Source organism: Amblyomma maculatum, chromosome 2 (assembly GCF_055883805.1).
Source record: "Amblyomma maculatum isolate TAMU_Amacu chromosome 2, ASM5588380v1, whole genome shotgun sequence".
Taxonomy (NCBI): domain Eukaryota; kingdom Metazoa; phylum Arthropoda; class Arachnida; order Ixodida; family Ixodidae; genus Amblyomma; species Amblyomma maculatum.
Genome location: NC_139345.1, coordinates 86070912 through 86096589, shown reverse-complemented (window position 1 = coordinate 86096589; position 25678 = coordinate 86070912). Strand labels below are relative to the sequence as shown.

The 25678-nt window shown below is 44.8% G+C and overlaps 1 protein-coding gene across 10 annotated transcripts; it reads right to left on the bottom strand.

The window, feature by feature from the left end:
* Positions 1-853: 853 nt before the first annotated feature.
* LOC146199206 (uncharacterized) lies at positions 854-25593 on the bottom strand. 10 transcript variants are annotated; one of them, XR_014705051.1, is made up of 8 exons: positions 25430-25593; positions 25122-25300; positions 22581-22622; positions 15982-16072; positions 15781-15900; positions 12887-12969; positions 9779-9849; positions 854-4607 (listed from the first exon to the last, which is right to left on the bottom strand). XR_014705051.1 is itself a non-coding variant. In XM_084594682.1 (7 exons), exons 3-7 carry the CDS (start codon positions 15987-15989, stop codon positions 4605-4607), a joined length of 318 nt encoding a protein of 105 aa, XP_084450808.1. In that variant the 5' UTR covers positions 15990-16072; positions 22581-22767; positions 25430-25593; the 3' UTR covers positions 854-4604. The 10 variants fall into 10 exon arrangements, 4 of the variants coding, with proteins under 4 accessions (XP_084450808.1, XP_084450809.1, XP_084450807.1 ...); XR_014705050.1 differs by lacking the exon at positions 25122-25300 and having other exon boundaries at positions 15799-15933; positions 22581-22767; XM_084594682.1 differs by lacking the exon at positions 25122-25300 and having other exon boundaries at positions 15781-15933; positions 22581-22767.
* Positions 25594-25678: the final 85 nt, after the last annotated feature.

Sequence of the window (25678 nt, the reverse complement as noted above, 5' to 3'; positions counted from 1 at the left end):
AAAAAATATGATGCAACGTCCTTATCTGTCCATATTGAGCGAAATCCTTGTCGAAGTCCTTGCTGTTAGTCCTGTCATCTGCGTGTGCCTTCTACGTCCTTGTCTGTCGTGCCATATTATTATTGAATCTGAGAGCTTTTCAGGAGTGTGTAAGGTTAAGTACACCTTTGTATTGCTGTCGCCTTTCAGTGTTTCCTCTTTCGGCATAGAGACCCAGTAAAGGCTCTGAGCACACTCAATTGAGTCACAGACTATTTCCTTCATGTATTTCTGTGGCAACAAGGCAGCCTTGAGAGTCTGCTATGTTGGCCAAAATTTCTCTGCGCTGAAACATAATCCTTCAGTATATGAACAGGGAACATGGAATGTTTGCTTTGCAGCTTTTGAGTGGCTGCTGTGAAAGTGAAGATAATACTGTTTATCTGTAAGCTTTTTACATAGGGTAGTCAACAGGGAGTTGCGATCTACTGATATCTCCACATAGAGAAAATTAATCCTTGAGTCACAGATACTGTGGGTAAACATGATTGATGGATGCAGGGAATTAAAAGTCCAAAATGAAGTCTAACAGGCTTGCTATATCACAGTCCCATAAGTTAACGATTGTCTTAGTTCTTTCTTTGCTCCCACGTATGAAATCCTTTCCTATTCCAGTCCAGACATCTGCACTTTGGCATGGAGCATCAGCAAGAGTAGGTGGGCCAAAATAGGTTTTGCAGCAACTCTTGAAGCAGAAAAAGAAAAGCTTTTTGAAGCAAATTTATAGCAGGAAATATGCGTTCTGGAGTACTTTTGGCACAGAAATATATAACTATTCTAGAGCAGTATTATTAGCATTTGGAAGCAAATTACATGCACATATGAATGGCTAGGAGTAGCTAAGTGGCTGAAGTTCAGCCCCAGAGAACCTATTGAGGAACTGGCATAACAGGATGCTGAAGAAATGCTGGGCACATTTAATTTATTGCCAAATAAAGTGCTTGTGCCTCCTCTCTTAGCTGGATACAATATAATGCAGTTTTGCAAAGAAAATACAAGCTTCGACAAGAAAATGTTCATTACAGAATTGGGATGAAATAAAACATGAGCAAGGAAGCTGATGTCGCGCATTAGCGGCCACGTGAGTTTATTTGGAAAAAATGCATTATTTGCAGAAATGGGGAACATAACATACATTAATGTGAATTCATTATTAAGGAACAAATTGCATATCAAGGCTGAAGCGACACAGCAATCGAAATGCTACTGCTCTAGCTTTTTGCTTTCCTCCTTAGGAGTCAAGCTCATGAAGCAAGCAAAGTGCTTTATCCAGATTAGCGTTTGCTTTTACAAGTAGAGAGTGTACATGCAGTACTTTCTCCACGTCGGCAGTTTTGAAGCTCAAGTGACTTACTTCTTCCGCACCTTGAAGCAATACCTTGCAAGCTACCACTCTCCAGGATGGGGTTGCTTAGTATCGTTTTGAATTGATACCTTTCACTTTGCTTCTTCGGCACTCGTTCTTTCTTCATAATTTCTTCGTGACTGCTTGAAACTTTTGATGAAGGATATAGTTTGATCAACTTTGGTACAATTACCTCCATGACATTGCAGATGGCTCTTAATGCATTCCGTTAATGCTCAATATACTTAAAGAACTTGGTCCATCAAGCAGATTTTTACTTTCCCTGCACCCACGTTTGAAAATCTGCGCTACCATGGGGCAGTGACAAGAGTGCCTTAAACAGTCTATCTTTCTTTGCCATTTGCGGCCTTGAAGGAAAATATTTTTGCCCAACAGAGGTCAATCCTTCCGTCAAAGCCCACAGACCAGCTGCCCTCATCGCACTGTAGCAGATGGCACCCATTTATAAGTGATAACACCTGGTCATTGAGCAACACTTGAGGAAGTTACGCTGCAAGTTAATGCAAAGATCACAGTTCAACGATGCAATGCAATTTACCCTTGTTGGTGCCCTGGCAAAGGATGTACCCATCGTCATAGTCACAGATGAAGTGCAATCTGTGGATATGTTGGTCGGGAAGACATTTACTGAACAGACATGAACACACAGGTCTCGTTCGTTTGAAGCGAATGTTCATCTTAACTGGGGCCGCTACACGTGGGCTCGACCGTAGTAGATGCAACGCAGGTTTACACATTGACAGTGTTTTGCAAATGATGCACCGTAATAGTCTCAGACGAAGCAATCTGTGGATACGTTGGTTGGGAGGACGTTTCCTAAATTGCCTTACATGGCAGGTGAAGGAGTGGGAAGCTGTCTGCGATTTTGATATCAAAATGACTGTCATTTTGCTCACCTGGAGTAGTATGAAAACAACCAGAGTTCACTTGAATGCTAGAGAGGAGAGCATACTTTGAAGGGACACTGTGAACTGGATTAACTTAACTGCGGAGCAATGACTCACAACTACCATTGTACACAGACACAGCAGTCAGGGTTTTCTGCCTGACATGACACATGGTGACACATGCTGATGCTGCCATACAAAAGAGCCAGCCGCTTGGTCGAGAAACACCAGTAGATGTACTAGCAGTCACTGAGAAGCGAAAGAGAATGACAAAAAAGGTGCGAATAATAACTGACCAATAGCCAATATGGCACTCCGAAGTGACCAATTCACAATTCACAGCATTAATAGCTGGTGGGTGCTTCGAACAAATTTTGAGAGCGTTTCGTAATAACCACAGGAAAGCCTACTTTGGAGGGACACCGTGAACTGGATTAACTTAACTGCGGAGCAGTGACTCACAACTACCATTGTACACAGACACAGCAGCTTGGGCTGCACGACAGTATTAGAGATGGGCATCGTTGAAGTTCCGAGTAGCACCCGTTTCATTGCATTAACATAGAATGAACACTGAAGGGCAGGAAACCATTCAAAGAATTGTTAAGCAATGGAAGGACCTTGGTATGGTAACTGAGATGAATTCCAATTATGCCAGCTCTGTGCTCGCAACAGATGAGAAAAACAGCCCTGGTTGTCAACTGTCACAGGCTAAGATGCGCAAACTGTGAAGGAGAACTTCCAAACACTGACAACTGGTTTGAAGGTCTAGCAGGCACTACCTTCTACACAGTTCAGGATTTGGCTCACGGCTACTTGTAAGTGCCCCTAGTAGAAGAAGCAAAAAAGAAAACAGCATTCATCACTACGAATAACATTGGCAATTTCAAACGCATTATATATTTAGACCTACAAATGAATCCAGTTTTCCAGCAACTGAACACAGAGCATTCTCTTCCAAACACTGACAACTGGTTTGAAGGTCTAGCAGGCACTACCTTCTACACAGTTCAGGATTTGGCTCACGGCTACTTGTAAGTGCCCCTAGTAGAAGAAGCAAAAAAGAAAACAGCATTCATCACTACGAATAACATTGGCAATTTCAAACGCATTATATATTTAGACCTACAAATGAATCCAGTTTTCCAGCAACTGAACACAGAGCAGGAGCGCTAAGAGTAGATGCTGAACTTCAACTTGTACACATACAGTAAAAGAACAAAAAATTGTGCTCAAAGACGGCGAGCAAAGACAGTGTCCTCAAAGACACCAACATAGGCAGCGAGCAGTATGTGTCACACTGCAGGACACTGTTTTCTATTGCTTTACATTCATTCTCTGTTCACTCCTATGCTCTCACTATTCCCTTGTCCCCTCCTTTTGTTTAAGCCAACACCTTCTGTGAGAGCGTGGTCTGCTATAGGGTCCCTTGCCCGAATTCTCAGGCAGACTGTGGGAGCAGGGATCCTATCACCTCGCTCATTCTGCAAGATGATATTCATGAAATTGCATCACTGTAAAGGTGCCCTGGCAAAGATATCCTAATTATTGCCAAAACAACTAAATAAACTGTAAAAACTAACAGTTGCAATTGTGGTCACATTCCAGTTTCTTTAGTAAACTAGCCCTATAACTTCCTGTGTGTGCGTACACACACACACACACCAGGTGTTCTAACTTCAGCGAAATGCTAAAATATAAGGCATTGTAGGGAGAAAATTAGGTAAACTGTAAAGTTGGCTTCTCCAATATGGTGAGCCTAGAAGTGAAGCCAACATAAAGGGGCCCATGAATGGCTACTTGCAGTCAAATTCTAATGCAAAAAATCTACAGAGGTGGTCTTTCCAATTATTCTATTCAAACTTTAAAGCTTTGCGTGGAGCCTATAATTTACAAATAGCTTTTAAAATGTGCTCCTGGCCAACGTTTGCAGCTAATTTGGGCAACACATGCACGCGTGCAAAATCCGTGCTGTCTTAGATGCAGCTGGGCGCACTCGTTCAGGACACTGCCAAGTTACGCGGGTGGGTGCTGTCCCGACTTTTCTTTTTTTTCTTGCATGCTGGTGTGGGCCGAGTTGAGCGGGAGAGGAGGAGCATCATTTTCGATCACCCATATGTTCGGCACTGATGAAGGTAGCTTAAAAATAGCTTTTCACGAGCTCTGTAAACTGCATTTATTGTTTCTTGAATTCCTCCCCTTTCAACTTTTGCCGTGCGATTACGCCGGTCTGTTGCCAAGGGATGCCGTAGACTGTGTGTTTGCTGCCAAGCCATCATTCCATGGGAAGTATGTTCCAGGCCAGGTGCTCTTCACTATAAGGGGAAAATAAAATTTACAGTCTATGGAAGGTGAAAATTAACTGTAGTTTACTATACTATACCAAAAATGTTATTACTAAAAACAAGTTCACTATGACAAGTTTCTAAGGGCAAAATACAAGAGGCAAGTAAAACATTCAATCATTCATCATACCATCAGCGCTGATCAAGGGCAGTTTACAGGTTAGCACAAGACACAAAAAGCATCAAAAAACAAACTTTGAAACCAACACTAAATTTCATACAGATAGTGTTTTCCATTTTAACAAAAATGAAAAATGCCAAGATACTGTAACATGATGCACGCCACCTAGGAGTAGTAAAGAAAATTCAAAAGTGGCAAATGCCCCCTAGGAATTGTTGAAGAAAATAAAGGAACGCGCTTGCTGCTCAGCTCGACAGAGGGGGGCAAGGACAGTCGCCAGGGAAGGAGAAAGTATAGAAAAGATACGCAAGGAAGCAGCGTCCCTCGCGATATGGGGAGCACCCCTCCCCATGTCCTCGGTATTGAAGATCGGCGCCTGAGGCTTGAGAAGACGAAAAGGAAGAAGAAGCACGAGAGCATGAGGCTTGAGCAAGTGTGCTGGTGTGCCTTCCTTCTTTTACAATTTATGGTGCCGAAACCCGGGAGGCTATCATGAGCTCCACCATCGATCCTTCCCGGAGGTTACCAGGAACAACGCATCGACCCTCCGGGAAGGCTACTAGGAGCGCTTCCAGCGAACCTCTAAGAGATGAAGAGCACCCATCTGACACCAGCCGCCTTTCTGACTCCAGATGGAGCGAGTCAAAGCCAAGGGTACCGCCCAGCGTGTCTTATAACCCTTGTTACAAGGGAGTTTTCAATGGCAGTTCAGTTGGCAGTCAGTTGAACTGAATGGCAGTTAGCGATGTTACATGGCAGCGCCAACTGCAGTTGAAATCTCAACTGCACTTCAGTTCAACTGAGGTCGGCGGTCACAGTCGAACCAGTCAACTGACAACATGTCTGTCAGCGGACACGCTGCATCGGCCGAGTTGGCGGCATTTCCAACCACTGCGTGTTCTAAAATCACATGGAAGGTTGTTGCCCTAGCTAGCGCAATTCCCAGCCTGCAACTTTAACTACTCAAACAGGTGTAAAAACACAAGCGTGTGAAGCGGCATCAAAAATATTACCATCAAGCAGCAAAGCCAGATGTGCTTCAACTGGATTGACTTGGCTCTGTGTCGAGTTCAGTTGTCGCGTACTCGAAAGAGAAAATGTGCAGAAAATGCGCAATTAAAAAATATGCGTGCAAATGTTCTGCAAAGTAATTTATAATGAAAAATAAAACAATTTTTCAGTAAAAAATTGTTTGCACGTGGCGGGATCACGTGATTCTGAGGGACTACTGAGTTTTGTGATATGTTCCCTGGTACTGCAGTCGACTGCCGTTCAGTTCAACGTCAGTTGAAAAGCTAAACTGCAATTTAAATGAATGGCAGTTGAAACTGCCCGTGTAACATGGGTATTACATACCCGTCTGAGGAATGAAGTGGCTCAACTCATCGAATCGGGCACTCGCACTCTGCTCGCCTTCAGACAGTTTCAGGAGCGCCTCAGAGTATGCAACGAGGACCTGTGATCTCACAACGAACAGCTAGAGGCATATCTTTCGGACGAGGAGGTCGAAGAATTTTCATCAGTTTTACAGTATGAAGACTCAGCCGCAGACATTTTGGCTCTACTTCGTCACCATATCAAGGTTCGTAAGCGCCACCTTCTGCTGTGCATGCTCCTAGTCATACTAGCAATAAATTGCAGTAATACGGAAAGTTGAGCTAGTTGGTACATGATTGCAGTGTAGTCATACTACCGACAGTGCAAGTGAGATACCGACGGCCGACAGTGAACCAACTGCGATGGCTGCTGCTGAACGCTGCTGAACGACCAGACCTGGTTGGGTCTCGCTTGCCAAAGCTCGACTTGCCCCGCTTTGACGGCAACGTGTCCCACTGGCCAGCCTTTTGGGACATGTACAACATAACGTGGAAATTTATTGCCGAGAGAGCTCCTTGGTGGCGAGCGTTTTGGGAAAGATTGATAAGAAGCATAAAGATGTGCCTGTGGAAAACATTTGGGAAAGGATATTTTGACACGCAGCAGCTGGGCACAATAATATCTGAAACTGAGGCTGTTATTAATTCAAGACCGATTACATTCATTTACTCCAGTCCTAATGGGCCAGGTGTGTTAACTCCGTCACATTTCTTGCTGGGATGCCGTCATTTGTCTACACCAGGAAGTAGTGATGAATCTAAGCCAACAGATGTTCTAAATCTGTGGGTTCACAGGCAGCGAGTGATGATTCATCTCTGGAAACGGTGGCACCACGAATACCTTTTTGCTCTTCGCAGTATGCATGCTCGCCAATTGCACAACAATCACAACCTCAATGCTGATGTTATAATCGTTCATGAGGTCAATGCGCCAAAACTGTTTTGGGAGACTGGTGTTATTGTAGAATGTGTAATGGGCAAGGACGGTATAGTGCGTACATGCCAAAATCGATTACTGCAAGGGTTGGAACTAGTTAGGCCAGTTCAACGTCTGTATCCATTAGAGGCTGTAACCTCGGAGCCCGGAGTGTATTGAAAATCGGCGCCTGTGGCTTGAGAAAACGAAAAGGAAATAGAAGCGCGAGAGTGTGAGGCTCGAGCAAGTGAAGCGCCATGTTGGGACCTCAGTAAAGAACGGCTGTCATCGGCTGGTGTGCCTTTCTTCTACACTTGGCTGCTCTGCCCTGGAAGCAGGGAGAATAAGGACACGCCCAGCTCTCTGGTGTATTCGCACTCTGAAAGTTATTGTTAAAAAAATGGTTCGTTTTCTCAGTACTCTTCCAGCCTCAGCGCTCATCCCGCCTCAGCGCAGAAACGTAATCTCTGTCACGATTCTGAACATCTCGGCAAATTGTTCATTGATGCTTCGGGGCATTTGCTCTGAATCTTCATCACACCATTTTTGGTCGGATCTATGCATCCGTCGGTTTGTACATTAGCGCGCACGCGTTGAGCGCGATGTTTCTGCCTGGCAGATAGGCTGTCATCCATCAGTACATAGGTTCGGCTACCACACAACCTCCACCTTTTATCTCGAGTATGCGTACCCGTGGAGGTGTTTTCTATAGGGAGTCAAACAGAACTCCGTCTTGTTGTTTTAAAATAGAGCTAGAAGTCTGCTTTGCTAGGTTCAAGCAGTGTTCCGGCACGTCTGAGACTTCTGTAGCAGTTGCTGGCTTTGTTCAAGAATGCCTAACTCTAGGAGCTGCGTTTGATCCAGCTGTACCAGCTTAAGTTCTGAGAATGATTTGTAGTGCTTTCATCAATATTCAGGCTCTGTGAAATACTCCTTCTGGAGTCGGCTGCTGTCAGTACCTGTAAATGCATTTCCTTTGCACACAGTATGTTTTGGCGCTTTTCCACTGGTTCAGTTTTTCAACGTTTAATCTGTCATTGAAAAACTTTTTCATATTTTCCGTAAAGTGATATGCATTACATCTGCTAACATACTAGCAAATCCTAGGAAATGTTTACACACACACTTATACCTAACTTCTGTAGTATCAATCTTCATAACTGCCTGTGGAGCTTCGTTTAAAGTTAGAATGTCCAGGTTTAGCTGTCTGAAACTGAAATCAGTTGGTACGAAGTTCGACTTCAACCAATGCTGTGCAGTGGATCTAGTTGGTCATGGGATATCGTACATTTCTCATAACCTTTTAACAAACATTTCGTACCGCCTGCACACCTGTACCCTTACATATTCTTGCCAATGCTCACAAATGAACTTTGTCAGTGTTGCAAGTGTCAGTGTCATCTTTATTTTCTTTAAATTTAGCTAGACTGATTAAAAGGTCATTTCATGAGTAAAAATTAATTTTTGGAGTGACTCCCCATCCTACTGCTTGTATTTATTCCCTAAACTGTGCACACTACGTTTGTAGGCATGAACCCATATACTATTGTAGCTGCGGCAGTATTATAATAATATTCAGGAAGTGTTTTTGTCATCTCCCGGTGCTGTTTTTAAGTTCAACAGTTCTTTTTCGTATATATCAACATTTGGGGCAAGAACTAATTTTTTAGTTATGCTCCCTACACTACCGTTGTCCAAGGATTCCAAATTGTGCTGCAGAATTGTACTGTTGAAACACTTAAAGCATGCATACAAATATTACAGCAAGATTTTGCACTGAGGCAGAATTATAATAACTATGTTAATTTTCCTGAAACATCGCTTTCTTGCTTGACAACTGCATTTTATCTGTAGAATAGTACATAGGAATAATTTTAGTTTCAGTGGTCTTCAGCTAGTACATGAATGCATAACATATATGCCTGCCATGACTTGTTCCATCCTCACAAAGCACAGAGTGTAACACTTTGAGAGTCCACTCTTCCGTTCGCCCACTCGAGGCGGCAACAAACTGCCTCTCAAGAGTCTGCCATGGCTCACTGTGAACACTACCTCGCCAATCTCCTTCAATGTGACCAGAGAAAGAGGCCCCTGCGTCCACTAGTGGCATCCCTTTCCTTTTCCCCTCTTGCATTCGCTGGCCACATATGCAGTGCAAGCTGTCAGTCAGTTTGGAGAAATGCTGGTGCAAACAGAAGGAGCCATGCAAACAATGACTGTTTTCCATTTGTCTATGCTGTTTGACGCAAAATAAACATAGGAAAAGCCTTCACGCTCTCCTACAGGGCGTCAAGCATTTCAGCCATTACGGCCAGTGCTATTAATGTGTCATGCCTCAGTTGTTCCCCAGTTACACTCGAGTGTAGCGGGGCCTCTCGCACCTTTGTTATTGATCTGATAGGAATGGCGAAGCTATTACAAAGCCTGGGAGCAGGTGCAGTGGTGTGGTCGCCACGGCATGTTGAGCCACAGCACCTACATGTGTTAATGTTAACCGCCACGAGTGCTACAGAAACTCAGCTAGGATTTCAAGGTTTGATAGGGCCACCATCATCTCTGGCCGCAAGCCTCATAGCAGGCAGCGCACATTTTCCCAAGTCTGTCATGGTGGTACCGGCCCGAGTAGGGACCGCTTTTATTAGGGCAAGAGTTGACTGAACAGAGAAGTATGCAAATTCAGACCACTGTGGAGGTAGAAAACCAGTCCCTGCACTGTGTGGGAGCATACCATGACACATCGCTGCGGGCCTGTCTCGTCGTGTAGCAGCGGTGTAGGGCATTGGGAAGCCCCTCGATGACCTGGGAGAGGGGCAAACCATAGACAGCATTCTTTTTGTGCTACCTCTTGAATTACCGCCACCAAACACGCTCAATTCAAATTCAAAATTTTGAAGATTTGCACACTCCACACATGCACAAAAACACACCTACACATGCACGTGCACATACACACACCAAGGTAACCAATGTCAATGAAACGAAGGAAAGCTTTCCTTGCTTTTGCTGCCTGTTTCCTTGCTTGATATGTACGATGTAACGAGCCCCTCATTTCCCTACATTTGTCTGATATTCATCATGAAAGCCCTGAACAAGAAGTAGAAAATTACAATTGCAGCTGTCCGCTTTCAAAGTTAATTTTGCAGACAGTTTCGGGAATGGCTTTCCCTTTATCAGGTGGCGTTACAATTACGTAGTTAGTTGATCTGAGCTCAGAGAACAAGTGAGGAGGTATGATTCTCACCCAGGAACCCACTTGAGAGTGAGGGCAAGGAACCATATAGCCAATTGCACTCTAGTGGTGATGTCCACTGGTCACCCTATGTAAGTTGTGCATATTCCCCTGGTCATCTGAAGCAACTCTTTTCGCAGCGGAACACTCTGGCTTGGTCTGCTGACCAGGGTCCGATACTCGCCGAAACTCTAGTCAGTGATGTCACTTTCGGAGGTTGTGGAATCGTTTTGGTTCTTTTTAGCATTTTCAGAAATGTCGACCAAGGACTAGTGAATCATCGCCATTTTATTCACATGCAATATCAAAGTGGGCTTATCGATGTTGTCGGCACTAACAGTGTGCGAATTATATTACCTCTGGGGACACGGAAATGGCGAAAGTAGAGGCTCAAGAGAACAGATATGAAGAGTGACAAAAAAAAAGAAAAGGGGAGGGGGAACAAAATTAGCGTTGGGAGCAGCTCTTGGAGCACTCCCAAGAAGACTGCCGATACTGAGTGGGTGGCTCATATCAGGTGCTTGCGTGAAGCACGTATGAGCTACAACCAGCACACTTTTAGAAGCCGTGAATTTTTGCCCCATGCAACAATACCTGCAAAACTTTGCTGAATATACCTGCTGAAGCAAGCCAGAGCAAACGACAAGAAGGTAAAAAGGAGAGGAAAAAGGTAAAAGGGAAAAAAAGAACAGAAAAACTGAACTAATTTTACTACAGAAATCATGGCCCCAAACAAAATGAAGGTTCACAGTGTTTAGAGCAGGCTTGGCGCAGTACGCAATGTGTTTAGACCGGCATGGTGCAGTTAATGTTTGGTTTGATTTGTGGGGTTTAACGTCCCAAAGCGACTCAGGCTACGAGAGACGTCATAGTGGAGGACTCCGGAAATTTCAACCCCCTGGGGTTCTTTAACGTGAACTGACATCACACAGCACACGGGCGCCTTGCCTTTCATCACCAACAGAAAGCGGCCGCCAAGGCCGGGATTCGATCCCACAACCTTGGACACAGTAGCCGAGCGCCACAACTACTGCGCCACACAAGAATGCTGAATTGGGCGAGTTGGTGCATTCGCATTTTAGGAAACGTAGCGCAAAGAAGACAAGGACAAAAAAAGGAAGGATACACACACGAGCGCTCGTGTGTGCAAAAAGAATTAAATAGGTAACAATGCAGACTACAATATGAAAATCACAAAACGAAAAGTTTTATAAACACAGTGTTGCCAATTCAAAAATAGAAAACCCAAGAAAGAAAGAAAGAAAATTAGCTAAGAACCGCTGACTTCAATATTTACATCAAAAAGGTAACTTTCACACATGTTATTTTGTTATCTGGTCCGTCAAAATGCAACTGATATTTTAAATATATCAGAAAATATTTTTTTCTTTTTTGGCAAGAAACTTTGGACTACAAGTTCATTCTTGGGAATATGTGGCCTGCCTTTCGTAGGTTTATATAAAGGTTGCAAGAGAACCTCTTTCCAGACTACAAACTGCTGTTTGTAGGCACTTTTAGCTGCAAAAAGATGTGGTCTGCTTTATCTTGGTTTGCCGAGCACTCTACGCACTATGTCCGCTCATACCCCCGGCTCTAGGTGAAGACGTACACACTCATATTGTGCCAATCTCTCGGATTCAGTTCATAGTTTGACCAGCACTAGAACTTTGATTTGTCCAACAGAGTGACTATCCTGCACTTCAGGGGTTAGACCCCGAAGTCCGGTAGTTCTTGGACCCCGGTGGCATCTTCGACCAGTCGAACAGTTTCTCATTGGGCTCCCGGGTCTGAGATTCGCAGGAAGGTCTCCCAGGCATCTTATGTTTTTAGCCCTACCTGGTGACTTCGCACATTCCTATATTATGTGATCTAGTGATCCCCTTTCATTACATGAGTATTGGTCTTATCTTATTTCCAGCCATATATGGTTGACAGCAACTGGATTTGGGTATGCATTTGTCTGTAGCTTTCTCCACGCTACTGCTTCTTCTTGGTAGGGTCTGATGGTGGTTTTTGTGTGCCACCTCATCCTATTTGTGTGCCACCTCATCACCAGGCATGCCTGTGTGGACTGGCGTCCAAACAAGGGTGAAGTCTCTTTTAATTGCCTTATCGAGGATTGTACCTGCGGTCGTCACTATGACTCCAGTGGTGTAGTTCCTGATTGCATTTTGCTGTCACTGACTATGTATATTGCATCTGTCTGAGCAAGACTCATTACTATTGCAGCCTCTTCCACTGTCTGTGTCGATCTGGTTTTTATGGACCACTACTGCTGTCATCATTTCTCGCTTGCATTTACTCTGCCTTCGAAGTGCTGCTCAAGCACTTAAATTGAGACTAGTCATTTCTGTTCCCGTCAGATTCCTTGTTTACATGTGTTAATGTTTAGGTGACTGAATGTGCGTCCAACTTTTGGTTTCTACTAAAGCAGCATCAGCATGGAACAATCAAATTGGGCCAGAGTGAAAAAGGGACTTTTCTCAGAAGTATCCCTACACTAGTTCACTTCATCTCGGAATTCAGCTGTGCTCCAATGATTTCCATTAGGGGCACGACAACACTCTAACACGAATAGCATTCATTTGCATTTTAAACTTGCAGTACCTGGTCTCAAAACTTGGGATCCTGCAACCACCGACAGGTCCCAGTTCCCTGGACCGCACGCCCGCCAACAGTACACTTCTTGCCTGCATTAAAAATGCCGAATAAATCAATTTAGGCACATTGGGCATGTTTCAATATTCGCTACCGTGACATCTCAGCGACGTCATGCGTTATGCGATGTTCTCTTGCAGAAATGAATGCACAGTAAAACCTCGTTAATCCAGGTCTCAAAAGACCGGCAAAAATGTCCGAGTTAACCAAATTCCAGATTATCGAATTTACAATGAAAACATAAAAAATGTACTGGCCATATACATACCTTTATTTCGTGAAAACTGCATTATTTTTGTTAGTTTCTTCACCGGAATTTGCGCGATAACGATTTTCTTCAGTCCCATCAAGTGGTGGTGCGCACACTGACTGCCACGTGACCTGACGCGAAATTTCTCCAGTACAGCAAGGGCCTCAGCGGCCTCTTAGCGGCCTCTTGCCCAGTGCAACAGTGGCTGCTCATAAATTTCATTGTCGGAACAATTTCCGCCTTCACCAAGAACTTCCGAATAATATGTCGTCGTCGGTCAGCATGCCAGCAACAGCAATATCGTCGTCATGGAGCTGGACATCACTAGGGAGGAGAAATTCCATACATCTGACCTATTCATCCTCCATCTTTTCAACGGGCTACGGGTGTCTTCAAGAATGGCTTGGTGGGGTCGATCACAGCCGTAGGGGCAAAAGAGTCCACTGTAGCTGAAAAACTTCACTATCACGTCTGCCAGCATGTCACTCCAAACGTGTGATAAAATATGAATAGCGCTGAGGAGGTTGAGGTCATAACCTTGACCTACCTCCTTGCACAGCAGCATCCGCTGCAGCATATGCTTTCGGTATCTGCTTTTCACGTGCTGGATTATTCCTTGGCCCAGCAGTTGCAGAGCCGCTGCCGTGTTTGGAGGCAGAAATACTAGCTGTATGCATTCCAACCCCGTCACATGGTATGCATGATGCAGTTGTAAACTACAAGCAACTTTTTAGCAGAAAAAGCGATTAAACTACCGCAGCCAAGTTTGTAAGATATCGGAGGTCATCCAGGCTTTCTAATTAGCTCTGTACTTTACAGGCAACTGGTTAATGTTCCCTAAGACATCCTGGGTGGCTTTCCTCCCAATGACAAGGGATGGTAGGCTCACTGTGCCCAACATTTTTTATGCGAGCACGGTGATACGCCCCTTGCTCCCCTTGCTTCAAATACACGGGTCACTCTTAAATTTGACTGTTTTGTCTAGCAAGGCTTTGAAAAAAATATCAGTCTCATTCACACTGAACACGTCAGCCGGTTCATAGGCAAGACAACTTCGGCCAGGGGTCGCTTTGTCGCTCTGTGCGCCAGCGCCCTGTGGAGACTCCGACAAAATCTGCATGCAGCGAAGCTGCATCTGCTCCGTGCTGCATGCTAGTGCGTTTATTGTGCACACGCAGTTGTGGCTCTTCTCCTTTTGCCAAGTTCTGGCTGCCAGCACAGTCTAGAAAAATGAAAAATCTACAATGATTAAATTGTGGCACACTTTTTCGTACAACTTGTGTGATAAACGATACTGATGGGCGGTTGTCAGTGCTTTTGTAAAAGTGGCTTTATGGCCACTCTCCTCACCACAATATTGACGCGAACCATTAAAATTTTTATTTTTTATTTTTCGACAGCCATCAGCACACGGCCTTATCGGCGAGATTCCAGCGCACGAATCGATTCTGTACTCTTTGTTTGTTCATGCTCTTTGTCACGAGACTCAGCCTTATCATTTTCTTTGCGGCGCAAGAAGCGCCGAGATCTCGAAGATTCTAGCCACTCGCTTGTGTTTCTACAATGTTCTAGTTTACGCTAGTCACAGTTTGCAGCTTTATCTAGATGTTTCTTCACCGCCTTTAAATTTAGCGCTGAAGGGTGCGACGGCCTTCTCTGATCAACGACCAGCGAGCTTGTTTGTTATCACCACCACCAAACCGCTTAGTTCTTTTGCGAGCACAAGTCAGCCCAATAAAGAGTTGCACTGCCAGACTCATAATTTGTTGCCATCGGCTTTGTCAGCACCGTGTGACATCTGGTGGAGGTGCTCCTTCGTGCTCTGGTTTACCCCTTCAAGCCAAGACCACAGCCCTGTTTCTGTCACCCAGGGGGTTCAGCCAACAAGCCACCGAACCATCCACCGACTTCAAGAACTCTGACCTGAACACTGTCTGCTGCCACACTTTCGACCCCGGAAGGTGTCAACATTGACAATGGCCAACTCTACAGTACCGGTTGTCTTCGTGTAGCCCCGGGAGCTCCCCATCTTCCATGGTCTGCCTACTGAAGATACAGAAGACTGGATCGATCTCTTCGACAGCGTCACAGAATTCAATGACTGGAACGACAGTGCGAAAATCGGGCAAGTCCACTTTGCTCTTCAAGGACCTACCCAAATCTGGTTCGAAAATCTAGAGACTTTTTTGAAGGATTGGGAGACATTCAAAGCAGTTTTTGACGGCCTTTTCAAGTTCTGTACGAAAAGAAAAAGCCCCGGCCCTCATCCAATTAAGAATTCAGCTCCCAAGTAAGCCTGCCCTGGCTTACGTTGAGGTGAAGCATCTCTTCTGCAGCGCCGATCGCGGCATGGCAGAGGAGAGCAAGGTGAATCTGTTGATGCACGGTGTGAAAAATCAGCTATTTGTGGGTCTTCTTTGCCAGCCACCAAAGACTGTGGCGGAGTTCTGCCAGGAAGCTGCGAATATTGAAAGGACCTTAGAAGCATGGATGTGCCTCTACAACCGGCCTGTTCAAATGCTGTCTGCAAACCACTGCGACATCATAGCTACAAGTGGAGATAACTTCCGAGAGACCATCCGTGAAGTCGTACGAGAAAAATTGCGCCCACTCATGCCATCGCAAATGCAGCCTCAGGTTGCGTCGCTTGCAGATGTCAGTCGTGAGGAAGTCCAGCAGGCCTTGGACGCTCCTCAAGTGACGTCTCCGACTGCTGCAACGCAAGAACCCACAGCGATGAAGAATGCTGCTGCGTTACACTGTCCTGCGTATTGACAAACCACGCAAAGCTCACCTCATCATGAGCAAGCCGCTCCTGAACGATGCGCCTTGGCCACCGCCCGCCAAGCCTACGTACGACCGCCAAGCCTCAGGAAATGCGACGCCTGGAGGACATCAAACAACCGGTCAATCTGTTTCCACTGCGATGAGGCTGGAGACATCCTTCGCAACTACCCGAGTTTCGCAATTGACGCCCCACGACCCCACCACGGTCAACAACCACAACAAATCGAGAACTATCGGCCCAGTGGAGAGTTCGTGCCATTAAGCGGTCGGTCAGGTCTCCATGGACGTACAGGGCCTGCTTTGCATCGCCAGACCGCAACTATGATGACAATATGCGAGAAAGGTCCCCTCGGCCCCATAGGGAAAGAAAAAGGCAACAACGACGGCGGGGCCAAACGCCAAGCTGACACCACCGCCGATTCTTTACCTTTTTGGAGTTAAATTGGTGACCAACTACAAAAGGTGGGTCATCCCTATCACAAACAAAGATTGCAGTGTGCGAAGCTGTCATGTGGTCCATGTGATCTAGAGTAGATGCCTATTGGATGACAAGTGTCCAGCTTAGAAAGAACATGGACGGTGACCTGAGGATGGATGCAGGAAGCTATTAGAAAAAAAAATACAGCTATACAGGCGGCATCCATAAAACAGTTTCAGGGCGTGGCTGAAGCTGTTAATGACGGTACTCACATTTTTAGAGTCAATAGCAGATGAGATTCTCTAAGCTTCTTCCTTTAAGCAGAAGTTTCAAACTGTGAATGAAGCATAATTCCCTTTGTTCTCAGCAATAGGCAGGTTTCTAAAGAAAATTTTGGTTCGAGGGAGGGGGAAGGGAGGGAGGGCAGTGGCAGTATAAACCGAATAGCGACACATAGCAGATGCCTTAAAAAAAATATAGAACAGCACAGATGGCTGTGCAGCTCTTCTTATTGAATACAGCAAAATCTTGATCATTTGACCCTCGGGATTTAGAGGTATCAAACATCAGTTTCTACTGAAAGATGTACCTGGCAAGGACACATGGCCGGCCATATACTGAATCTAAAGGATCTATAGGATCTAAAACCCTACTTACATAGCTAGCTTAACCATGTTTACACCTGTCCGAGGTTACTGAACATAACCATGCTTAACCACCAATCGCACAACTGTGGTTAACTCTGCCCCGCACGCTTGTGCATGACACAAAATGCAAGCAGGTGCATTAGCGGCACATGCTAGCCGGAAGCTTGTGCACTGCCATCTCAGGCACAAGCTGAAAGTGGCACACTGGTTTACAACAATCACAGGATGGACCACATCGGCTTAGCAGTTGCCGGGACGAATGTGAGCCGCTCTCTCATCATGGCTTGAAAAATCTCTGAACAAGCATGTATACATGAGAAGGGGAGTGCGAACCAGCAAGAGGCACGTCGAGGTGTGTGCCCCTCCTTTTTCGATGCCTGGGGTGGCGTTGGACAGCCAAGTGCAGAGTGCATATGCCTTTCGGGGAGACCGCGAAATGCAGTATAGTATAAATGCTTTCAGTGAGTTTCTCACACTTGAATTCCAATAGAACTTTGCTGATACATTCCCGCTTCATATACTCAAACTTGCGGGCAGTAAAATTGTCCCACAGAATCCCACTGTAGGGACCCTGGTGTGGCAAGAAGCATTATCCACAAACAGAAGCACATCACAATTCTGGGCTTCCATCTTCTCATCAAATTTTAGCAGCCAGGAACTGAAAATGCTAGATGTCATCCATGCATTCTGGTTTGCTTCATAAGTGACAAGAACATGATGCAAGAGACTGAAACAACGGGGTCGTCTTGACTTCCCAATCACAAGGAGAGCTCCTTCTCAGTTCCTGACATATTGCAACAAAAAAGGACGCTGATGAGCTCCTTTGACCACTTCCAGCCATGGCATGCACCGGAACGACAGCGTCTTTCCTGGCCTCATTTTGTAGAACAAACTGCTCTCGCCCACATTGAACACATTGTCAGAACTGTAACCGTAAAGTAACTGAGGAAGTTGACGATCTTTCCATGGGGACACGCAGTTTGTGTCAACTGCACCACTTTCTCTAAAGATGCACTTGAATGAGATGCCGTTCCGCGCTTTAAAGCGATCTAACCACCCTTCACTGCACTCGAAGTCGGCACAATTGAGAAGCACTGCTAGCTCTTCAGCACGTTTGCGGAGCAACACACCATTCACTGGAATATTCTTTACAAGTGCGTCTCGCAACCACAACATTACAGCTTTTTCCATCTTTGTATAGTTCGCCCCACCTGAAGTCTAATTGGCTTTGCCGTAAGCCTGCTGTCCAGCTGTTGTTTAATGATTGCATCACAGTTTTTCATGATGGTGTTGACAGTCTTTCAGGAAAGCCCAAACTTGTCCGTAATTGTCATTTGCTTCTGTCCAGAGTCCCCATCACTGATGATTTGAAGCTTATCCAGAAGAAAGATCTGCTCTCGTTTCGTTGACATCGCTCGCCACATGCGCCTCAGGTCACATTCAAAGAATGTTGTCGCGAAATGGCAGCCGTACATACTACCCAGGTAGTACCCACCATACTCACGTACCCACGACATGGGGGTGGGGCACATGAGAAAAGATGCTGGCAATGCTAGCTTTTGCTTGTGTGGAGTTTTGGCGATGATGGTGATAGTTATGAGCAAATGCGGCACATGGAGGTTGCAGCACACATATTATTGATTGAGCTTTAGATCCGATATAAACGTAATAACTATTGCGGACGGTTTTTTTTTTGCCTTAACTAAATTTTTTGCTCACTGCAACGTGACTTCTAGACATTTTGAGTTTGTGTCTGATGCAAAACTACAGTGGATGAATCGTCAATAATTGTAAGCATGTCGGTAACTCCGGATTCCGATCCCTGCGACTACCGACGCACGAAGTGACCGGCACCGCGGAAGCTGGGACGGAAATCCAACCCAATGTAAATTGAGCCCAACAGACAGTGCAGGAGCACGGCTGCAATTATAGAAGCAGAATGGCTGAAATTTCGGTGCAGTGAGACGATAGTGGCAACCGTGCGAGGTATGACATCCAGCTGCGGATTGTAACGGAATGGAGCGAAAGGGATAAAAAGAGCAGCGCACACGATTTGGTACGACGCCAGTCGCGCTGCATGAACGTTTTGGATTGTCTCTCTTCGAAATAGTGAAGAATTCTCTCTAGGGACCTAAGAAGTTGTCCTTAGTGACCGAGTGTCTCTTGTAACCATATCTCTTGTATGCGATGTTGTTAACATGGTGAACATAGAAAAACCAACCAAACCATTTTCAAATAAATGTCTGTTATAACTGAGTGTCTCTTGTAACGAAATTTAACTTAAATGAAAAATTTCGGCAAAATGTGGTCATATAGCATGTTTAGCAAATAGCCGCGCATGTGCTATCGTACATACAAACAGACTGAGCCTGGGGGTGCACAATATGACTAACCGAGAAGCAGTGATGCTCACCCATAATGAAGGCTTCTCTGCAGTGCCTGAGAGCCAAGGGGCAAAGCATCAAATAACGACATGGTAACATAGGGACCGGACAGCTGGACGGTTGGCGCCGCCTCTCGGCGCTCCGCTCATTGCTAGAATGTGCCAGCTGGCGCCGGCGCATTGGAGTGCGCAGTCTGTCATTGGCTTGTTTATGATTACCTCGGTGCTTCTAATGTTTAGGTGACGTGCGTGAATATGTGCGGTGAAACGAAGTCTAGACAAACATGCCACGTTGTTGGCTGCACTGGCAGCTACGCAAACTCATCGGACGCTTTTAAGTCAATTCATTTCTACCAGTTTGCACACAAGCATGAGCGTCGGGAGTGACCTGGCCATGCTTCGTTTATAGACGGAAAACTGCACCTACTGATTTGGTTACTGCGTGGTCGAGGAAGGTGCGGAACATTTTTAAATCTTCTTCCAACCAAAAGCTTTGTGCCTTCTGCTCCCCTGAAGTGACGGCATGGGAGACTTGGAGCCGAAGCCGCACTCCAGCACCTATAGTCATTTGATCGGCAATTGGAAATCGGAAGAATCCAACAGCCTAAGTTACAACGCCAGAATTTTTCCGCCTGTGAACAAGAAAAGGCCGGCACGGAAAAGGAAAAGGCCACCCTTCAGTGATGGGAAGAAATAATGTTAGCACGCCTACTTTCGCAGGCAAAGTTATAGCGTATTTACTTTTAACTCTATAGAAATAGCAGACAGGAAACATGAACGACTGCTATTCTACAAACTTTCTGTCCTCTTTCGTCAACCAATGCCATTGTGCTGATAAGCAAGTCTGCGTTTGACTCTTCAAATTTGTTCAGATTTGTGGCACGCCCTTCTCACTCAATAAAAACACTCACGAGCTCATTCAATACCACATGGCCACAAAAGCTGCTATTGGCTTCGTAATGAAAACGAAATTTTAGTTGATGAATATACAAGCATAAACTTGTTCTTTTTTTGTTTTGTTTTTTCGAAGGCAGGAGATCAACGTTCAGAATGTTTATATGTCCTGCGTACATTTCTTCTCGAGTAGCAAATATTTCTCAGTTGTTTATTTGGCATTGGCGTTGCGCGTACTTGACATCGGTTTACATAATTTCTCAGCTGCGCCCATTTCCTGGCCCGCCTAAGCACGATGTTTCTGACTGGCCTTTTAGTGAACGCTAGATTTCCAGATTAGAACCTAGCAACACAAGGCCTTCTTACCTCGAAGAAATTACAAATATGACATGCTGTAAAACAGTTGACTGCACTCCAACAAGCCGCAGTTTGCATGGTACATGCAAATTCATGGAACACAGAGAAAGCAGAACACCTTAGCCAACGGCCCGTCACGGCGAGTAATTTAACAATAGAATGCCCTCTTAACTTTTGGTGGCTTATCCAACAACACATCACGCTCTCTGTTTTTATTCGATTATAGTTTACAGTTCTGGCAGTACTGGAATAGTGCCTTCAAATTCTCTAACAGGTGCCGTCAATCGCAATGAACTTCCTGCGCTGAAGAAAGCCAAGAATAACAAAAAAAAATAATTCCTAGGACCGCATCAATCACAGCAGGTATCTGAAAAGTATTGCCGCTCAGAGCAGTAAAATTACCTTTTCTTTTTTCAAACCTCCGCAGCATGTGGAGAGAAACGTATCCATATTATAGCATTTCCGAAGTTTGTTATCTGCAGCAACTCCGAAATGTTCAACCAGAGCATCGTTGTATCTGTAAAGATGATGCACCACTTCGTTTATATGATGATTAAGTTGGGTAGTCTCAAGGCCGGGTTTGAGTCATGGTAGCGCAACTGCGCAGGGAATCACTGAAGTTCGTTCCTTTGCTTTTCCTGCCAAAAAGGTAATCCTACTTATGCCTCGTTCATTCATTTTTCTATTTTTCCAGCTCTCGTTGCAAGGCTGAAGCTGCAAAATCACCGGCTATCGCTCTCTCCCGAATCATTTGAGCATATTTTCTTTTTCGTTTTTATTGGACTAGCTCCAGACCATTGCGACTACCACTGCTACTGTTTCATCACTTCACGGCCTGGTGGTACTTGATCTTCTGGTGGATTTCGTAAATAACAAAAAAAAAAAAAAGATTGCCACGCAGTGCGGGCGCAGGTTATGTCACCGAAGTCGGCTTCAAAGGAGTTTCTAGCGCATGGCAAAATCGCCCGTGCGTCATATCAGAGTGTATGAGAAAAATACCATGCGCAGTGTAGTTCCAATAATTTTAACTCCCAACCGAGGATTACCTCTCTTTTTGAAGAATATTCTGGTCGAAAAAACTCTGTGCGATTAATTAAGCTTTGAAAGCCACACCACAGAACAACGGGTACAGACATGCTCGTGTACACTTTGCCGAACAGAACCGGCTGCACCGCTCCGCTGCCTCGACATTCCGCTGGCCCGCGTCTTCCCGCAAGCAGCACTGTTCTGCCGAGGCAACGGTGGCGCCATACGACGGGCGCCCGGACCCTCTAGCAGGAGCCCGTTCCAGCGGAGACACACAGACACACAGGAGAAATGCAGCGGCTTTGCAGTGCTTGTGAGCATGGCGACACAGTATCTGTAAACTACAACTATCCAAGTGCTTACATACAAGCTACTGACCTCTGGGAAAAGTAGCATGAAAACCAAGAAAGCGGCAACGGTCAGCCATTGTAACGACTTCTCCAGAGTACACTAGTATAAGAGAGTGAAGCATCCGGAAACACTAGGGAAGCGAACCCAGCTCTCCTTTGCCATCCAACGAAATCAAAGACAATGCAAACACATTCGAACTGAATTCTGCGAGCACCAGAAAGGCAGGTGTTCCCATCTTACGCCATGAAATACTAATCAACATTTCCGCGATGTGAAAGTGTCAATAAATTTAGACATACAGACTTGTCTTAGAAGCCAAGTTTACGAACCCTGTGTAGTTTGCTGTGATGCCAGGCTTTAAGTCTTCTGCCACTGCCCTGCGTACTATTGTTCTGCATCTAAGAACATATACCAAAAAGACATACTTGTAATACTAAATCACTGTACAACAGAATATGCAAAGATGTACAATAGAGGAGGTAGATACCACTACTGACCAGTCATGCAATCACCCGCGCGGTAGAACTTACATGAAAGGACACTTATCCGAGGCTGTGCCCTGGAGGAAATATCTTGGGACCAAGACTGGACAAGCCAATGGCACTGACAAGTTGGAGCAGCAGGCTGCAGAGCTGACTGGACATTAACAGCAACTGGAAAGACAGGCCACCCGTAGACAGTGGTTGTCTGGCAGAGGCAGGTGGGCTGCTATCCTTCCTGCACGAAACAACCAATACTAGCATTGTTATTGAACTCTCAGCCATTGTCACACGAATGCGATAGTGAACAAAAATATATGAATAAAAACACAATTAGGTGACACCTCAGAGAAACAGACATATTCTCAGTCAAATGGTACCAATGTCAAAAAGTTCGAGCTATCGGTGACATCTATGCAACCATTTCTAGCAAACATATGTTGGCGACCTTTTAAAGCGAGTTTTGAAGTTGGCATTAAACCTTGTAATGTTCATTTATTTGTGCCCAATAAAGTATCGCTCAGTTTGTGACGCAGGGTGCAACCAGATTTATCTGGAATGATTGCAGCTGTGCGTAACTGGTTCAGCGTTATTACAGACTGCAGTAGCTGGCTTCTACGCCTCATCGCAACAGTTCTTTACCTGCTTCACAATGAGTGCCGCCAAGAGCGGGTAGGATTCTGCTATTCGACTATTGCCGAGCACACTTTGTGTTACCACCGCGGCCGAGTTCGATTTTTTGTGATTACAAATCAGGCCAATGTAGAGTTCATTGCTATGCCGTGTCAATCTACGGAGAGCGAAGGAATGTGCACCTGGATGGTGGTTGCAAGAGAAAGATCCATAAGGAGACTACAGTAGTGCAAGGAGGAGGTCACGGCGAGAGCAGAGAAATGCAGACCCGGAAGATGGACACTAAGGGATCAACTTGGAGAGTGGTTACCATGGAGGGAGGAGGTTTCAACAGTATGTCAAACAGAAGCACAGGTTGACTGTGACTGTTATAAGCAAATTTTCCAAAGAATTCATGGTAGAGTTTCACCGCAGTCCTAGGCAAGTCCGGATTCACCTTCGATCTGATTTTTCATGGAAAAAAAGAATGCGTCTTTGAAAAATGCTTTGCTGTCGTTAATGCTCGCACATTCACATTGTGCACACATATTTGTCCTGTGACTTTCCTTGCTCGAAAGGCACTGATGAGTGGAAAGGTACTTCCACGTTTGAACCGAACTATGTTGCTATATGCTCATAACTCCTACAAGTCTCAATTCATTATCCTCACAAAAGCAGCCTATAAGTGACAGCCCTATCACTTCGATAGCGCAGATTGGCAGGCAGTGGTGCTGCAGAAACATACACCAGGTAAAGTCGCCAGGTAAGGTCACCATGTAAGCCGCTAAGCGATAACTCAGAATTCACTTCTGCTCTAATTATTCCCAAGTATACAGCTGCCTCCCCATGCTCCTGGTTTCCTTAATCTAGTCATTTTCTCCTTTGTCTGAGTTTAACTTCACTCAGTGACCAACTAGCTAAATGTGTATGTTGAAGACCTTTTAGAGTTAAACCGAATTTTGAAAATGATTTCAGCATATATTTAAGCGTTTTATTCTTTTTTTTTTTGAGTCTGTGAGTGTGAAGTCCAAATGCAAGTCACGGCCCACATGAAGCATTGGCATACTGAACCCCACATAACGCAAAAACAAAAAAAAAAAGCTACAGCAGTGACTCACTAAATGTTAGAAAGCGTACAATAATTCACAGCTGTGCAGAATGCATGTCAGGGCATGACTTGGACATGTCACACATGCCCAAATCAGCAAGCAAGCTAAAATTGACAAGCACAGGACCCACGTGGCTGGTATTCCAGAATTATCACCTGGGAGAGATTGCATCAATGATCAAAAACAGTGTCAGCCTGCATAGCCAGAACTTGGAAGCATTGCTCAGAATCTGCAACTGGGAGTCTGCCACAAGTACTATAAACAAAACTTAACTTAACAGCTATACCTTCTTCAATAACATTAAACGTTCAAGAAACATAGCAAGAAATAAAGCATTACAATCTTCGAAAACCCCTATTATTTTCTGCTGCGTGGAAAAGCAAAGGCTCACTCTATGTGTGTCTGCTGCATCACAGCTACAGTTTAAGCCTTCCTGAGAGCCAGAAAGGTTTGCTTTATTTGCATCCCACGTACATCAAGACACCAAACACCTTCTCACAAACTCATGTATAAAAAAGCACTGGCTGACTTCAGTAACACTTAGTGAAAAATAATGTTACTGCAATGTACTACATCTGCTTAGCAGTATGCTATATTGTATATTTTTTATTCACAGCTTCTCAATTCAGACTATTGTTTGTACAAAGATGGGTCAAGATAATATACGTACGTATAACTAATGAACTTGTCCATTGAATAACCCTGCAAAGAAGAAATATCATACAGAGAGATAATGAATCTTCCCTTCGCTAGCTTGTATTACGTTACATGTTTATTTTACCATGACTACGCGTGACATCATTGAATATACATAGTGTCTGGGAGGAAACAAAATCGTTTCTAACTTTTTATGCCTGCCGACTTTCCTTACATTCGTTACTGGGTCACCAGTGACAGCAAAGCATAGTACCGCTAACATTTCATGGCAACCACCCACTGATTGATTCATTGATGCTCATAATATAGAAGAGGCTCGGTGCTTGCTTTGCATACACAATGTCAGCACTGTTTTGAGCCAGAACTCGCTGTTTGTCGAATCGTTGAAGCAGTCTAAAAAAAAAAAAAAAAAAAAAAAATGGGGAAGGAGGCGAAGGAACCATGCAATCAAAAAGGCTGTCTTGCCGAGAACGATAGCGAAATTGGTCCGTGGTTATAATGTGCAGGAAGAACTCCAAATACCTTTTAGCACAGCATGACAAGATGCCAATTCTTCCGCCAGTAAGCTGCCAACAGCAAAACAGACACCAAGGCTCCAAGCGAGTTCCCGCCACCAAAATGGAAACAAGTGAAACCACGTGATTGAAACCCTCTAGAGCGTCTAGGCTTGACTTCACTCTGGGCATTAGAACAGGCAACTGACACTGCGGTGTTGTCAGTTTTAAAAATAAAATAAAATGAAACAAAATAGTTTTTTTAATTAAGAAAGGA

Excerpts from the sequence above, each read along its gene's own strand:
- LOC146199206 (XM_084594680.1), bottom strand. Across the intron at positions 12,970-15,780 it reads GAGTGGGCGCAATTTTTCTC|GCAAGAAGTGTACTGTTGGC; the intron begins GTACGACTTCAC and ends TTTTTAATGCAG. Across the intron at positions 9,850-12,886 it reads ATCCCAAGTTTTGAGACCAG|GTCATCGAGGGGCTTCCCAA; the intron begins GTACTGCAAGTT and ends CCCCTCTCCCAG.